The sequence below is a fragment of the Dendrobates tinctorius genome, unplaced genomic scaffold (genome assembly GCF_039654945.1).
Source record: "Dendrobates tinctorius isolate UK_male_01 unplaced genomic scaffold, ASM3965494v1 ptg000039l, whole genome shotgun sequence".
NCBI classification, from domain to species: Eukaryota; Metazoa; Chordata; class Amphibia; order Anura; family Dendrobatidae; genus Dendrobates; species Dendrobates tinctorius.
The window spans coordinates 50,581,592-50,599,081 of NW_027361707.1; the positions used below are offsets into that span (position 1 = coordinate 50,581,592).

General features: G+C 46.6%; 1 protein-coding gene across 1 annotated transcript in view; it reads right to left on the bottom strand.

The window, feature by feature from the left end:
• The window catches only part of DHX15 (DEAH-box helicase 15), an 82,546-nt gene that overhangs the window by 41,042 nt on the left and 24,014 nt on the right, over positions 1 to 17,490 (bottom strand). The window contains exons 2-3 of the mRNA XM_073574679.1: positions 15,383 to 15,716; positions 7,270 to 7,463 (exon numbers count right to left, since the gene is read on the bottom strand). Of these exons, the coding sequence (XP_073430780.1) occupies positions 7,270 to 7,463; positions 15,383 to 15,716 (528 nt within the window). The remainder of the gene's footprint in view (positions 1 to 7,269; positions 7,464 to 15,382; positions 15,717 to 17,490) is intronic.

The window sequence follows — 17,490 nt, forward strand, 5'->3', positions numbered from 1 at the left end:
CCTGACCGCTGGAATACAGGATGTCAGGGTACCTAGCAGAGACATCGCGTTTCTCAATGTCATGAGGTTGGTCTCGGGCCACCAAAGCCATGCTCTGTACCTTCTCTATTTTGGTATCCGGAAGCAGACACGCTTGCTGTTCTGAATCCAGGATAAATCCCAGGAAGATTCGTTTCCTTAAGGGCTGTAGTTTTGATTTTTTGAAATTTATTACCCACCCTAATTCCTGTAAGGTGTCGGTCACCCAGCTCAACTGTGCCGTACAGTGGTCCTCTGAGCTGCCCACTATAAGAAAATCGTCCAAGTAGGGTATTATGACCATATTCTGAATTCGGAGGAAGGCTGTTACCTCCGCTATGACCTTGGTAAAAACCCTCAGGGCTATAGATATGCCAAATGGAAGAGCTCTGAATTGGAAATGCCTGAGTATGTCCTGGATATAGAGAGCTAGTCAAGTATTTTTGGTAATCTGGATGGATAGGGATGTGATAATACGCATCCTTTAAATCGACTACGGCCATAAAACAATTTTGGATGTAGCAGCTTTATGGCTGTAGCCACCGATTCCATCTTGAAGGTTTGATTCCTTATCCGATTGAGCCCTGTGAGATTTAGGATTGTCCTAAACGACTGATCTGGGTTTTTTTTTTTATCAGAAAAAGGGGGAATAGAACCACCTTCCTTCCTGTGTATTTGGGACTTCGGAAAGGACCTGCTTGTCTATCAGGCTCAGGATCTCTTATTCCAAGGTAAACTGTTCTTCGATCACCTTCCAGATAGGGGTAATGATAAACATGGCTTTTGGCTGGCGAACGAAGGGGATTCTCAGGCCTTCTCTTAAGATGCCTAGGATCCAGGTATTGGAAGAGATCTTCCCCCAAGCCTGGGAAAAGAGTGCCAATCGCCCCCTACCGGGATGCTGGCGTCACTGTGGAGATTTCTTTGCAGTGGAGGTGCCTCCACCAAACATAAATCCTGACTCCTTTTTCCTTTTATCTTCCCATCTTCTCCTATCTTCCTATCTCCTCCTATTGAATCTTCCCCTCCGAAAGGGCTGTCTTCTCTGGTCTGTCGGGAACCCTTTCTTCCCATCGCTCGCCTTTTCCAGGATGTCATCCAAGTTTTTCCCGAATAAAAAACGACCATCACAGGGGAGAGAGCACAGCTTAGCTTTAGATTGCAGGTCACCCGGACAGCCTTTAAGCAACAACGCGCGTCTGGCGGCATTCGATAAGCCTGCCGCCCTAACTGTCAACCTCAGAGTTCGCCAAAAAAGCTGCTGCCCCGTGCAGGAGATACATATCTGCCAATATCGTTTCTCTTGGGACCTTTGACGCTAGCCTCTCTTCTAACTGCTGCAGCCAAATCATCAGGGAGCACACCGTGCAGGTGCCTGATATTGCCGGCTTTAATCCTCCCGCTGTTGCTTCCCATGCATGCCTCAAACAGGAATCAGCTTTTTTTTGTCTAGCGGGTCCCTAAGAACCCGAGTCTTCTAGGGGTAAGGCCAACTTTTTGGAAGACCTGGACACCGCTGCGTCAATCTTTGGGACTTTGTCCCATATTTCCGCATCTTTGTGCTCAAAGGGGTATCGTCTCTTGGAGGCGGAAGGAAGAGCCCCTGATCTCTCGGGTTTCCTCCATTCTCTCTCAAGCGCTTGGATCTTTTCATTCACTGGAAAGGTCCGTTTTTTCCTCTCTTGAAGCCCCCCAAACATGACGTCCTCTAGGCATTTAGCCGCTTTCTGTTCCTGAAGGCCCATTGTTGTTCTAATGGCCGTTAGGAGAGCATCCGTGTCTTCTACAGGAAAACATGGCTTACCCCCAGTGTCACTGTCTGAGGAGGATGGCTGTTCGGACTGAGATAAGGCCGAAGAGGAGTCTGAGGGAGAACTAGGGGGGATTCTTTCTACCTTTCCTCCCTTTCTTCAACAAGGTCTTAATTGAACCCTCCATCTCTGATCTAAGGGCCGATATCAGGTTAGCTGCGAAACTAGGCGCTTCTTCTGCCATGGTTCGCTGAATGCAACTGGCGCAGAGATCTTTCTGCCAGTCTCTTGCTAGGGCAGTTTTACATATGGCGCAGTCCCTATTATTCTTCTTACTTCCCGCTTTTTAGGTTTTTCCTACGGGGTAAAACATACAACAGGGAAGCCCTATTAACATAATGCTAGCATTCAAGAAGATCACTCACCACCCGTAATCAAGGGTACCGGACTTGGAGGCTGCGTCGGAGCACGTGACCTGTGCTCTTTGGACCTTGAGGAGTCTCCCGACCTGCGGCTGCTGCTTAAGTGGCTACCATGTTTGCGGCCGGAGGGTTGTGAAGGAGGCAGAGACAATGATCGCTCCTGTTCTGACTCCATCTTGCACCGCCTGCCCTGCCGCTGTTCCTCGTTTAAATAGTGCGCCTCCGTCCTGGTGGGTGTCTCCTCCCCCCAGAGACCGCTTCAGAAAGCCGGCGTCGCACCCGACGCCATGACACCGTCGCCTTTTGCTGACATCAGCCGGCGCATTCCCATGATCCTCTGCACCGCTGACGTCAGCAGCCGGAAGACGCCCGCGGCTCTCCCCTGCTAGATGTCCTGAGGATTGAGATCCCGGGCGCGCGCAAGAGGAGGGCGGCGCGGTGGAGCTTCCAGGAGCACCGGGATCCCACCTGCGCCCACACGAACCCGGAGCCCAGGGTGTCACCAGGGACTGTGCCTCCAGCACCCGACGGCCAGCGCTACTGGTAAGACTCCTGCTCTTCCCACGTCGGGACGGGCCTGGGCTTTTTTTTTCCCTCGCCATGATAGGCAGCGCCGACAGTGGGATTCCCTCCAGGACAGGATCCCAACTGAAGCGGGGGAGAGGTGCAGCCACTTATAGCTCAGTAGGTTCGTGTCCTGGCGGGGCGGATCCCTCTCAGGTGTGCCGTCATGGGTGAAGGGAAAAAAACTTATTCTTCAAAAAGTAAATGGATTTTTCAGCTAAAAACCATGCAACCATTGGGTCTGAATGAACAGCTATCATATGGCTGTTTTTTTATGAACTCCTTTTTGCCCCCCCTTTTTTTTTCTTTTATTACTCTCTGAGCCGCCTCGAGTCACCAGTGTTGTTTTAATGTTCTGGGCCTGCACGTAACGCTCCCTGTATAGGGGGTGGACACATCTGGTTCAACTCGCCAAGTTTCTTCAGGTACATGGCCCTCTTGGTCTACTCCTATGGGTTCTAAAGTATATTTGTATGTTCATTTTTTGTTACTCTTTGGTTCGCCTCGAGTTACCCGTTGTGGTCTCATTTTTCTGGATCTATACCCAACGCTCCCTGTACAGGGGGTGGACAAATATGGTTCAGTTCGCCACATTTTCTTTCAGGCACACGGCCCTCCTGGCCCACGTTCATGAGTTACACTCTTTCTACATTTTTTTTTTTTTTTTTTTTTTTTTAATTCCCCTATACATTTAGTGTCATTTGATTCGTTTTTTATGTCCCTTCTATCTGAGCCCACCACTGATAAAGAAAAAAAGGACAAAAATGATTACACAATATGATTTTTACATATGCATTCCTACAGCTTTTGACATACTTTTGCTTTAAGTCTAGGTCTCTGAATCATACCAATTAGGATTTTCTGTAAAACGATTACATTGCTTTATGCGCAACTATCATTGCCATATCTAGGCTTGCATATAATTAATTTGAGGTTTTACAATTTTTTATGCTCAGCCTAATTGGGTTAATCATTTTTTGTTGTAAAATGTCCCATATTTCTGTGGTGCCAGGAAGTGTTGTATAGCGCAATATGCAGCCTCTCCATGTGACCAGGAGGTCTCCATGGAGATCTAGGTAAACCAGCTGCCTGTGCATGCCACACACCGGAAGTGCGCTCCAGACCGGAAGCGCGTCATATGCAGGAGGCGGAGCCTCGGACAGCGCAGCTCCTGGCTTCTCCATTTAACTTTTTGCTGGTGGGGACACCGGTAATACACTCCCCTGATGAGTCCGGGTTCGAACGAAAAGTGTCGGGAGACGCGGTGCATCCATTGAGGCATTATACACACTCATCTGCTGTTGCCCCTCATACATCATAGTGGAGACACCGGTCCACCGAGGCACATGGGTGAGATCCAACTGGTTCCTTGTGAATCGTCGGAATTTTAATATAATGTGTTCATGCATCTGTTTTCCATGACTAATATGCATCATCATACTGACTAAAAAGTGTTTTTGCTGATCCACTATAGGAATGCTCATTAAGTTTAATGGGGTGGCTTGGTTCCTCTTAAGCTATCAGCAGTGTATACACTTATGACTACGGGCGATGATATTTTTTTATGCCTCTTTTTTGCTGCTACATATCTTTATAGATTGGTCTGTTGCTCTATAATATGTCTAAATTAAGTATTTATACATCTTTGGATGTTTGGATTGTGGTGATCATTTATTGATTTCTGGACCCCCTTTTCTGTTCCGAGATAATCGTTGTATTATCCCGTTTGGGGATTAGTGTGTGTGATGAGTATTCATAGATCACACCTTGTTCACTTATTCATTGACTGATTTACGAGAGTACATATTGGTCTACATATCCAGACCTGGTAGCGCATTTAATTCATTTTTAACTTCACTGTGCTTTGTTTTTGTTTACTGGGTATTTTTTCTCTCACTGGTTTCCTTGTCTGATGTGTCCAAGTTGCATTTTTTAGCGCAATTCATTAAATGTTAAGTTTTATGATATGCTTTGCTCATTAATCTGGACGCATGGATACATCAAAGGTTGTGAAGGTGTTAACAAGAATTCTCTCCACTATTTCCCTCTCCAAAATTCGGGGTGCGCCTTCTAATCCACAAAAATACGGTATATGATTTATAATAGAAATCTTACAATTTTCCACTGGGACTTTTTAACCTATCCTGTAGTTTCAGGAAAAAAAAAAAAACTGACCCCATCTTTTGTATTGAATTGAGGCATGTAATGAGCGTGTGAAAAGGCCATTGTGAAAGGAGGAACAGATCCGCTGTGATAATGCCTATTGCGATTGGTGGATCGACCAAACCGCTGCATGACCAGCTCTACCCTCGCCTACTGTATTCTCACCCATCCCTTGTAGATTGTGAGCCTTCGCGGGCAGGGTCCTCTCTCCTCCTGTACCAGTTATGACTTGTATTGTTTAACATTATTTTACTTGTTTTTATTATGTACACCCCTCCTTACATGTAAGGCACCATGGAATAAATGGCGCTATAACAATAAATAATAATAATAATAATCCTGTGTTATCAGCTGTATATAGAGGTGTTACCTGCCAAAATAATCCTGCTTCTGCTGATAAAGAGCCAGCTGTAAACTCTTAGGGTCCTGTTACACTAAACGACGCACCAGCGATCCAGACAATACGATCTGGTCAGGATCGCTGGTGCGTTGCTACATGATCGCTGGCGAGCTCTCAAACAGGCAAATCTCACCAGCGATCCGCACCAGGGAGGACGCTGGTATCCAGGGTAAATAGTAGGTAACTAAGCGCTCGTCGCTTAGCTACCAGCTGTTTACCCTGGATACAAGCGTGCTCACGCTGGGAGCTGGTATCCAAGGTAAACAGCAGGTAACTAAGAGTGTGGCGTTTATTTACCCTGGATACCAGCTCCCAGTGCGAGCACGCTGGTATCCAGGGTACACAGTGGGTAACTATGGGAAGCGCGTGCTTAGTTACCCGATATTTACCTTAGATACCAGCTCCCAGTGACTGCTTACAGCACTGGGAGCTCGCTGATTGTTGGTCTCCCGCTGCCACACTCGATGCATGCTGGCCAGCGGGACACCATCGATCAAAAAAATGGCCCAGGACATTCCTACACAATCAGTGATACCCGGCTGAGGCGGTCGCTGATGCGTGTCACACACAGCGAGATCGCTGATGTGTCACAAAATCGGTGACACATCAGCGATCTCGTTAGCGATCTCGCTTAGTGTGAAGTACCCCTTACTGAAAGGACAGGAAGGAGTTTTCAAAATAAGCTTTTTTTATCACTCCATATTATGTTTTAATTGACGATCACAATATAGAAAAGAACATTGCCAAATTTTCTTTTAAATACATCAAATGAGAAAAAAATTTAAATAGGACATATTCTGGTGATCACTTCACTTTAAATGTATCACTTGAGAGAATGAAGGGGGCATGTAAACTTGTCATCCCAGTAAAAGGGTGGTAACTTTGAGGAATTTAGGGTTTATCACATTTCACGTTTCTTTATCCTTTCTTTCCATGGGTGTTCTTTTGTGGCTTTGTTTTGCTGAAGCCTGAATCTAGGTAATCTAAGCTTCATCTGGAGCCTTAAGGTACCGTTACACTTAGCGATGCACCAGCGATCCCGACAACGATATGGATCGCTGGTGCATCGCTAAGTGGTCACTAGTGAGCTGCCACATAGGCAGATCTCACCAGCGACATAGCAGGGGTCAGGGGTCGCTACTTACCTGTCAGACGCGGCGATCCCGACGTCCTCCCGCCCGCATCCACGCGTCGCTTGTCGGCGCCACAGGAAGCCCAGCAGGAAGCGCCCGACGAGAAATGGTCCAGGGCGTTCTTGCGCGACCAGCGATAACCAGCAGGGGAGCGGTCGGTGGTAAGTATCAGACATAGCGATATCGCTAGCAATATCGCTGCTACGTCACAAAATCTGTGACGTTACAGCGATATTGCTAGCAATATCGCTATGTCTAACGGGGGCTTTAGGCTGGGTTCATACTGCGCTATGACAGTCCGTTGAACTGACTGCGTTACACCGCGGTATAATGCGGTGTAACGCAGGCTGTTACCGCTGCCATAGCCTCCCATTAACTAGCGCATCGCGACGTATGCCGTAAAGCGGCACACGTTCGCAATGCGCCATTAAGCACTGACAGAGCCTCGGAGGCGGCCTGCAGCGTCTGAGGCTCCGTCACAGCTAGCGCTGATGAATCATCAGCGCCAGCGGTATAGCATAACACATAACGCGTTATGCTATAGCGTTAACGCAGCCCATCAATGCTATGCCTTGATAGGGCTGGCTAATGCTATGTGAACCCGGCCTGAAATAAAAGCAAGGACTTTATACAAGCTTCAAAAGTTTATCCAAGATTAGAAAACCTGTGTTCTTTCAGATCGCGTCTATGGATTGGATTTGCTATAGGAGCTACATCTGTGGCATGCTTACCAGCCACGTGATTTTTTTTTTTTTTTTTTCTTAATCCAGGACAAGTCTACTTGGACGTCTTATAGTGTTCGGTCAGCTTTTACTTACTTCAAAATTGTTTTTGCACTGCTGCAGTCCTCAAATCGAATGGAGTACCCAACTTCCTGGCCGAGCAACACATCCATCTCATCAGCAACTCTCTGAGCCACACTCATGGCAGCCACTCTCCTGGGTTGGGTACAAGCTACACCTCTCTTTGGACCAGGCAACGACCTCATGTACTCTACACACCACTGCGGGATCTACAATATAACAGCATAGATTTAGAAAACTTGTAGTAAGCTTCAATCATCTGGGGTAATTAGAGCATAAAAAGGTATGTGCACAAAACAATCAGAAAATACTTAAACAGAATGAAAGACGTATGTTCAATGTAAAAACGGCTTGCTGTACACATGTTCCGGTATTTCAACATCTTTTAACTACTGCAGGCTTCTAAAAATGCCAAGTGGATAATAGACTTCCATTCGGAAGACGCCCTGTACTTTACAAGTCAAGAATCCTCAAAATAAGCCCAGAAGACATCCAAACATCTTTTGGAGCGTTTTGCTATTGTCTTTGCTTAAAAAAAAAAAAAAAAAAAAAAAAAAAAAAATCCTTAAATATTCAATGGAGCGGGAAAAAAAGTCTGGAAAACAGAACATATAAAAAAAAAAAAAGTCACGAAAAATATGGGAAAACCCGCAAAAATACAGCCGACAGCCATAACCATAGTAACATAGCCATGGAAAAATTATCAGAAAGTTAACCCCTGCAAAAAAAAAGAAGTGTCAGACAAACGATTTTTGGTACTCACTGTAAAATCTCTCTGAGCCTTCATTGAGGGACACAGGTGACCATGGGTGTATGCTGCTGTTGCTAGGAGGCTGACAAGGCAGTATACACCCACCGATAGGCACAAAGTACCTCAGTTAGTGCTAACGCAGTAGGAGAAGCAACCAAAACTCAACCTATGTATCAACGCAACAAGACAGACACGTAGGCCCAATAGTTGTAGAAACAATTGGGGAGGGTGCTGTGTCCCCCAATGAAGACTCCAAAGTGATTTTACAGCAAGTACCAAAAATCCTTGTTTCTTTATCGCTTCATTGGGGGACACAGGTAACCATGGGACATCCTAAAGCAGTTCCCCTGGGTGGGAACAGAAAAAAAACGCAAAGAAAAACAGACTTAGGTTGGCCGGTGTGTAACCGCCGCCTGCAGCACCTTCCTTTCTAGGCTTGCATCAGACGAGGCATGAGTATGAACCCTGTAAGACCTCACAAAAGGTGTGCAAAGATGACCAGGTCACAGTCTTACAATCTGTAAAGCTGAGGTCTGGTGACAAACTGCCCAGAAAGGAGTTCTCCAGGGAATGGAAAGGATAGAGGGACATAAAGGAAGGAAGGACAATGTCTTCTTTTTATTTCACATTAATGACCACCTTAGGTAAAAGGGAAGGAACAGGTCTGAAAACCAACTTGTCCTAAGGTAGGATCAGGAAACGGAGACCGTCAGGATTTGCCGATAACTCGGAAAACTTCCCTGATGGCTGTAATGGCAACTAAGCAGGCAACCTCCCATGACAGAAGAGAAAACGGAATGTCCTGAATGGGCTCAAACAAGGAGCACGCATGTAGGCGCCAAAGACCAGATTAAGATCTCATGGATCTATCAGGGAACAATAAGGAGGTGCCAGGCGGGCGATTCCTTGAAAAAAATCATTACCTGGGAACGAAACGCCAGATCTAGTTGGAAAAGAATTGACAGAGCGGAAACTTGCCCCTTAAGAGTACTGATTGAAAGACCCGCTTGTAGAAAAAACAAGCATGGAAAGAAGGGAAAAGAACACAGGAACCAAACTGCTGTCCTCACACCACCAGAAGGCGGCCTTCCAGTATCTGTGGTAGATACGTAAGGATTGCTGGTTTTCTCGCCCTAATCATAGCCTGAATGACCTGATAAGAAAAAAAACCTAGCCTCTCTCAGAACTGCGGCCTCAACGACCATGCCATTAAACTAAGAGACTGAACTTTGGGGAAGAGGGGGCCTTGAGAAAAAAGATCCGGACAGTCTGGAAGCCTCCAGTGGACGTCCATGAGCATGATCACCAGCTCCGGGTACCAGGCTCATCTTGACTACTCTGGAGCCAACAGAATTACAGGAACCCCTTCTGCATTTAACTTTTTCACGATTATCAGAATCAAGGGAAGGGACGGAAAAAGAAAAGGCAATCGATGGCTAGGGATCCCGGGACCTGGTTACATACTGAGGAACCTTATGGTTCATCCAAGGCACCATCAGGTCAACATCTGGTGTGCCCATTTCAAGCATATTTGGTAGGGAACGCTGGGGCCGAGTGACCACTCGCCCGATGCAAGACCCTGACAGCTCAGGAAATCGGCTGCCCAGTTTTCTACCCTAGGAATGTGCACAGCTGATATGGTGGGACGTTCTGCCCATCAAAGAATCCTGGTTACCTGTACCATAAACTGCAGCTGCGAGTCTTACCTTGATGGTTTATGGAAACCACGGTAGTGGAAATGTCCGACGGTATGCGGACCGGCTGGCCTGCGATGAGGGTCTGCCAGCGGCAAAGGGCAAAGAAAATGGCCCTGATCTCCAGGAGATTGATGGGGAGAGTGGATTCTTGGGAGTTCCAGGGATGATGAAGAAAGACTGCTCTCCGACCGAGGAGAATGGCGTCGGAGAAGACCTGCCGCCGGAGAGGAAGGACTTCCCTCGTAGGACTAATGCTGATAGCGTCCACCAGGAAGGGACTGGCTCACCATAAAAAGCAGAAGCACAGGACGGTCCAGAGAGACGATCCTTTTGACTCAGACCAACAAGAGAGCCAAGCTGAAGAGGAAAGGTATGAAACTGGGCCAAAGGCACAGCTTCCACGGCAGCAATCATCTTCCCAGAACTCTTATGAAGGACCACAGGGGGAGAGGTCGCTCTAGAGAGCAGAACCCTCAGGAGAGGGATAACAAGCTCTACTTTGGAAGGGAGATGCGGGTTTGGGCTGTGTCGAACCTCCTGCCCAGAAACACCAGGTGCTGAGCTGGGGTCAGGGATGGCTTCTCTCTGTTGATAATCCAGCCTAGGTAGACCAGAGTGCCCATGGTGATCTGAAGACTCTGGTCACAGTCTCGGCAGGACGGCCCCCTTGATCAAAACGATCATTCAAATAAGGAATTGTGAATCCCTTGGAGTGAAGTATGGCCATCACCGCTGCCATGGTGTCGGAAGCCTGTCCGAAGGGAAGAGCCGAGAACTGCTAGTGATCCTCCTGGATCACAAACCATAAGACCTTCTGATGCTGAACACAAAAAGGAATGTGAAGATAAACATCCTGAACATCTACAGAACAAATAAATTCTCCCGGCTCCATGGAGGCGATTAGCAGACGTAGGGACTCCATCCTGAAAAAACAGATCCGAACATGACGGTTCAATCGCTTGAGGTCCAAAAATGGATGGAGCAATCCACATTTCTTCAGGACAACTAAAAGACTGGAGTAGAACCCTGAAAACGTACGTTCCAGGGAACAGGTTCGATTACCCCTGTGCGACGTAGAGAAGAGACCATCTCCGAGACCCAGGTATAGTCATAGAATTGTAGAGTTGGAAGGGACCTCCTGGGCCAGCTTGTCCAACCCCCTGCTCAAAGCAGGATTCGCTAAATCATCCCAGTCAGATGTCTGTCCAGCCTCTGCTTGAAGACTTCCATTGAAGGAGAACTCACCACTTCTCGTGGCAGCTTGTTCCACTCATTGATCACTCTGTCAAAAAGTTTTTTCTAATATCTAATCTGTCTCCTCCCATTCAGTTTCATCCCATTGCTTCTAGTCTTTGCTTGTGCAAATGAGAATAAAATTGATCCTTCTACAATGTGACAGCCCTTTAGATATTTGTAGACAGCTATTAAGTCTCCTCTCAGTCTTCTCTTTTGCAAACTAAACAATCCCAAATCCTGCAACCTTTCCTCATAAGACAGGGTTTGCAGACCGGTCACCATTCTGGTTGCTCTTTTCTGAACTTGCTCCAGTTTGTTGATGTCTTTTTTAAAATGTGGTGCCCAAAACTGGACACAATATTCCAGATGAGGTCTGACCAAAGAGGAGTAGAGGGCAATAATGACTTCACGTGATCTAGACTGTATGCTTCTGTTAATACATCCTAGAATTGCATTTGCCTTTTTTGCTGCTGCATCACACTGTTGACTCATATTCAGTCTATGATCTATTAGTATACCCAAGTCTTTTTCACGTGCTGTTGCTTAGCCCTATTCCTCCCATTCTGTATATGCTTTTTTCATTTTTATTGCCCAGATGTAGTACTTTGCATTTTTCCCTGTTAGAAACCATTCTGTTAGTTGCTGCCCACTTCTCCAGTTTATTTATATCTTTTTGAATCCTCTCTCTCTTCTCTAGTATTAGCTATCCCTCCTAGCTTTGTGTCATCAGCAAATTTAATCAGTTTACCCTCAATTCCTTCATCTAAATCGTTGATAAAGATGTTGAACAATACAGGGCCCAGGACAGAGCCCTGTGGTACCCCACTTGAGACATTCTTCCAACTGGATGTGCAGCCATTTACGACCACTCTTTGGGTCCGATCACTAAGCCAGTTATGGATCCACCTAACAGTTGCCTTGTCCATTCCATACTTAATTGAAAAAATGACTAAGATTGTATGAGATACTTTGTCAAATGCTTTGCTGAAGTCAAGATATACTATATCTACAGCATTTCCTTGATCCACACAATCAGTGATTCCATCATAGAAGGAACCATACTTCCCCCGGAAGAGGAGAAAGCCGGCCTCCCACCCTGGAGAAGTTCCCGGGTGGGGGTGACCCGTTATGCCGAGGAGAACCTGTTGGTGCGGGAACCTGAAGACTGGGCGGAAGTCCCTGAAGCAGAGAGGGGCCGAAAGGAATGAAACTGAAGTGACCTCTTTTTATTAAAAAGATGTTTTGACTGACTGGGGAAGGGATGCACTATTTTCGCCGGTAGCATCGGAAAATTTTTGTTCCAGTTTGGACCCAAAAAGTCTAGAGACTTGGAAGGCCAGTGAGGGATTCTGTGGTTCTGCATGCCTCACTTTCAACCAGAGAATGCGGCATATGGCAATGATGTTGATGGCAGCCCTGGCGGAACAACTGGCCGCATCTGAGGAAGCAGTCAAAATGTATTTGCTGGCATGGACAATATGATCTGCCATCTCATCCGGAGGAGCTGTCGCTAGAATACCCTGACGAAGTGTTCTTGCTCAGGTCGACATTGACTTTGCCATCCGGGAGGAGGCATAAATAGGACAGAAGAAAGCGCCAGCTGCTTCAGGGGCTGATCTAGCCAAGGATTCAATCTGTCTATCGGTAAACTTCTTGAGAGGCACCATCCGGTAGAGACAAGACTGTCCAGGAAGACAGGTGAGAAACCGGCGGATTTGCATTAGGGGATTCTGCCCATTTATTAATGAGGTCAGGGCTAAAGGGATAGAGAATGTGTAGCTGCTTTCTTCATGGAAAGTGCTTTTCAGGGTGTCCCCAGTGTTTAGACATAATTCTTTCAAATTTCCTGTGATTAGGGAAATTCCGGGTAGGGCGCTTCACTCGTTAGAAGGAAAAGGAATGCTCCTGAGCCGGTGCCTCGTCCTCCCTTAGGTTCAGAATTTGTGTTATTGCCAAGATAAGGCTATTGACCATATACTGCATCTTTGAGGTTTAGACTGTATCAGACTCAGACTCAAGACTGGGAAACCACATCCGACCCAAAAGCCGCCTCCGAAGAGGGAGGATGCAGACGGACCCGGAGAACTAGGGGAAGAAATGGAGGGAGCTAGTGATGCGTCGTTCGCGAACGATCCGACACAAAGAGCCGGCTCCCTGCTGTGAACGATGGGAGCTGGCACCCCAGTGAGAGCCACTACAATCCCTGAATGGCTCTCACTGGGCGTAAAATCCCAGTGTTTGGCAGACGTATCTCCGCCCACCCTAACAAAACTCCAACCACTCAGCAAATTGATTCCTAGAAAGTGGGCGGGGTTTATGCAGGAGGGCGGCGTTTCGGACGACTGAACACATGTGCAATAGGGATCCATTTAGGATCCAAAAAGTCGGCTTTTTGTTGAGCAGAGCCGTGGGAGCTGGATCATCAAAAAGAGCCGGACTGCCCATCACTAGAAGGAACCCGCTTCCTTTGCTTTGTACCTGATCTGTCCCTGTGAAAGTCATGGTCAGGTGCATGCGAATCACCGTGAAAGGCGTTCGGAGCACTGGTAGCAGTAGACAAATGTGGAGGATGTTCAAAGCCCTGGACAAAGGACTGTGAAACTTTTGTCAGGTCTGAGACCGACTGTGACATGGCAACAGCCCACTCCGGAGGGAGGGGAGTGCTCTCGACCCGGGCGTTAGAGGGCGACTGTGGGGCAGGCACGATGGGGGCTGCAGGCCAGGCAGAAAAAAAAAAAAAAAAGTCAGTTCTAGTTTGTTTGTTTTTTATACACAGATGGTAGGCGTTGTGGATTATAGAGACAGGAATGGTCATCATTGAGATTGTGGCATACGTGAGTGACTAGGGTTACTGCTGGGGAGAGCCTGTCCCTGTTAAGAGAGAAAACAACCAGTCGGGGCTGGTTCTACCTGATAACAGAGATGGCACTGTCTCCTGCTCAGGATGCAATGACCCACAGATCTGTGCAGGACAGTGATGGATACCCGTTGTGCCCTTTGGAGCCAGCGTGATGGACAGTGCACGATTCTTCACACGCATTGTAGACAGGGACACAACATGACGGGAAGGGGGGGGGTTGGTCCTCGGGTGACAGGAAGAGAGGGAAAAAGAAAAACGCTCTCATTAGGCCAAAATACGCGCTCATCGGAAGGGTACGTGGCTAAGCGGAAGGCATGCACAGATTTACCAAACCCTCGGCCAGAGGGCATGGCTAAGCGGTAGGCGACCGCTGATTGGCAGAGGAGCCGATAATGAGGCGTGGCTACACAGAATCCGGGAGAAGGCCCAAAGTCGGGGGGCTATATTAACAGAAGGACCTAGAGGTAGCCACGACACCTCGGGACTACCAGTGACAGGACCAGCAAAAGGTGGTCCTAATCCGCGCATGAAAATTGGCCATGCTGATTTGTGCTGGCCGGTGTCGGGGAGTAGGGGCCCCTGCTATTGGCTGTGCTGCCGGGGGCGTGCCCAGGCAGAGAGGAGGCCCCGTGATAGGTGGAAAAGTGCACAATGAATATGCACGCTCAGTGCAGGGGGTAGCTCTGGCCAGGACAGAGAACCGATCCCTCTGATAGGGTACAGTAGCGCGTGCTACAGGAAAGGGGCGTTAACGAAGCACTAGCCGGGATGAAAAAAAAAAAGGCCACAGCCTTTCAGTGATGAGTCGTATCGCAGGTGAACAGTGAGGCAGGCAGGTAGCTGCAGAGGACAGAGAAAAGGACATCTGTAAGGGTGAGTCCCGAATCCCTCTTCACCGACAAGGACATAAGAAGCCCCCAGATGGATGAGGGTCACTGGTAGAAAAGGGATGTCCTTCTCAAACCATCTCCGGATGGTGCAGAAGACTGAATCAACCCCTTACAAGAAAGGGGGGAGGCCACTGCCGGTGACTTCCCTCTTCGAGGAGGGAGGTGGGGAAAAGGCAAAGGACCGGTCACCGGGGATCACCCTGAACAACCATGAAGGTGACAGGGGGACTAGGTCCTGCCTTACGGGTCCGAGAGTGGGCGGATGTGGGTGACAACACACTGCTCTCTTGGTCGCACACAATTAGGGAAGAATTCTGCACCCTGTTACCCTGTAGGGGAAAAACCTGAAATAGAAAGGGAAAAACATTAATACAACACAACAGGTGACCTGAAAGGAAAAAGATGGATCTGAGATCAAATCCAGGTCTGCCTCCTACTGACACCAAGTTAAAACTGAGGTACTTTGTGCCTGTCGGTGGGTGTATATTGTGGAGGTGAAGCTATTTTCCTTTTTTGCCTAGTGTCAGCCTCCTAGCGACAACAGCATAGACCCATGGTTACCTGTGTCCCCCAATGAAGCGATAAAGAAACAAGTTTACTACTTGAAAAACTCAGTGGGTTCACCTGGGTGTAAGATGTTGTATGCACATAGTCTTAGGCTGCATATCTGGCAGTGCATTATATAGACTCGTACCTGTGTGGTTTTTCCAGAACCAGTCTCTCCCACCAACACAAAACTCTGGTTCCTCATGAGGATATCCGTGAACCGTTCCTTGTACTCCCAGACAGGCAACTGCAGACGTTTTTTTAGGATGTCATAGTAACGTGGTGTGTGGGGTAAATTGGTAAAAGGATTGATGCCCTGTGGGAGCGCTGCCGGCTTTACGGGTTGAACACCTCCAGAGATATATGAAGGATTTGGTGCACCGCGAGATTCCTTATCTTTGTCTCTATCTCGCTCACGATCGCGGTCTCTGTCACGATCTCGGTCACGGTCCTTTGATCTGTCATCTCTATCTCTGTCCTTCCTAAAAGAAAAAAGAAAAAAATAAATAATTAAATGAAAATCTTTTGAGTTCTCCAGCCTGCAGAGCTTCACTGTTCCTTCCAGTACAATATTTCTTCTGTAAGTACATGGAGGGCTCATGGAGCATTTCTGACTGCCAGCTCATCTACAGAAGGAACAGGTGGTGGCAGAAGGGGTCCTGCATGGAGCTGGATATCCTGAAGAGGAGTCTGCCAATTCTCCTATACAGAAGGCGAGGTGGACAACACATATGTGTTCTATGATGATCTCAGGCTTTTCTCTTTTGTTTTTTTGCTTTGGAACCTCCATTGCAGAGTCTATTCCTATTCAACCTGGCTATTGTTAGAAACTGAAGCCACGACGAAGACGTGAACAAAGGTTAAAAAGGGTATTCCCCAGCTTCAAGATCTCATCCCAATGTGAATAATAATAATAATAATAATAATAATAATAATAATAATAATAATAATAAAAAACACCACTGACTATTAGAAAATACCCCTCTAATTGGAAATGTAGCATAGTTTTCCTGATTCGCCATGTCACTTTCCTCAAGTGCAAGTATTGCAAGACCTAAGGTATCCATGGTTACAACCACTAGCAACTCGCTACCTGTCACTGCACAAGGAGTAAGGGATATAGAACTCATCAGAAAAACTATACAATCATAAATCTGAGGGATCTGCTATTATTATTACACCTACTACATATTGAAATAGATTCTTATACATGGGAATATCCCTTTAAAGAGCAACCATCGTTTTACCTTTTTTTTGTTTTCTTATAAATGAACAGTGCACATGAAATTAAACATTTCCATTTTCTCCTCCTGGACTGATCAGTCATTTTCAAAATTCTCAATTCCTGGCTAAAATTTCTATAGTGAATACAGACTTTCCCATTACGGACATACGAGGTGACAGTTGGTGCTTATAACATTCTATGAAGAATTGTAACTCATATCAGGAGAACTTGGGCCCGCCTCTAGCTCCTCCATAGAATCTAATAAGCAACAACTGTCCTCTCATATCTCAGTGATTGTAAATTTTTGTATTTAATGAAGAAAAACTTTCATGAGTACACAAATTGAGCGCTAAATAAAGAATAAGATGTCTCTGTTAAGATATATTATTGGACTATTGATTTCTTAAATAAAAAAAATAAAACAAAACAATTTCCTTTGGGAACAGCCTAGACTTCAGCCACCATAAGAGAAAAAAAAAAAAAAAAAAAATTTTCCACAAGATCTCTGCATACATTAGATACAGTGGGTAGGGAAAGTATTCAGACCCCTTTAAATTTTTCACTGTTTCATTGCAGCCATTTGGTAAATTCAAAAAAGTTTATTAAAAGAAAAAACTGAAATATCATATGGTCCTAAGTATTCAGCCCCTTTGCTCAGGCACTCATACATAAGTCACATGCTGCCTGTTTCCTTGTGATCTTCCTTTAGATGGTTGTAATCCCTCATTGGAGTCCAGCTGTGTTTAATTAAACTGATAGGACTTGATTTGTAAAGGCACACACCTGGCTATATAAGACCTCACAGCGCATGTCACACCAAATCAGAATCATGAGGTCAAAGGGAACTGGCCAAGGAGCTCAGAGGCAGAACTGTGCAAGGCACAGATCTGGCCAAGGTTTCAAAAGAATTTCTCCTGTACTCAAGGTTCCTAAGGGGTACTTGACACTACGTGAGATCGCTGGCGAGATCAATGATGCGTCACTGATTTTGACACGCATCAGCGATCTCGCTGTGTGTGGCACGCATCAGC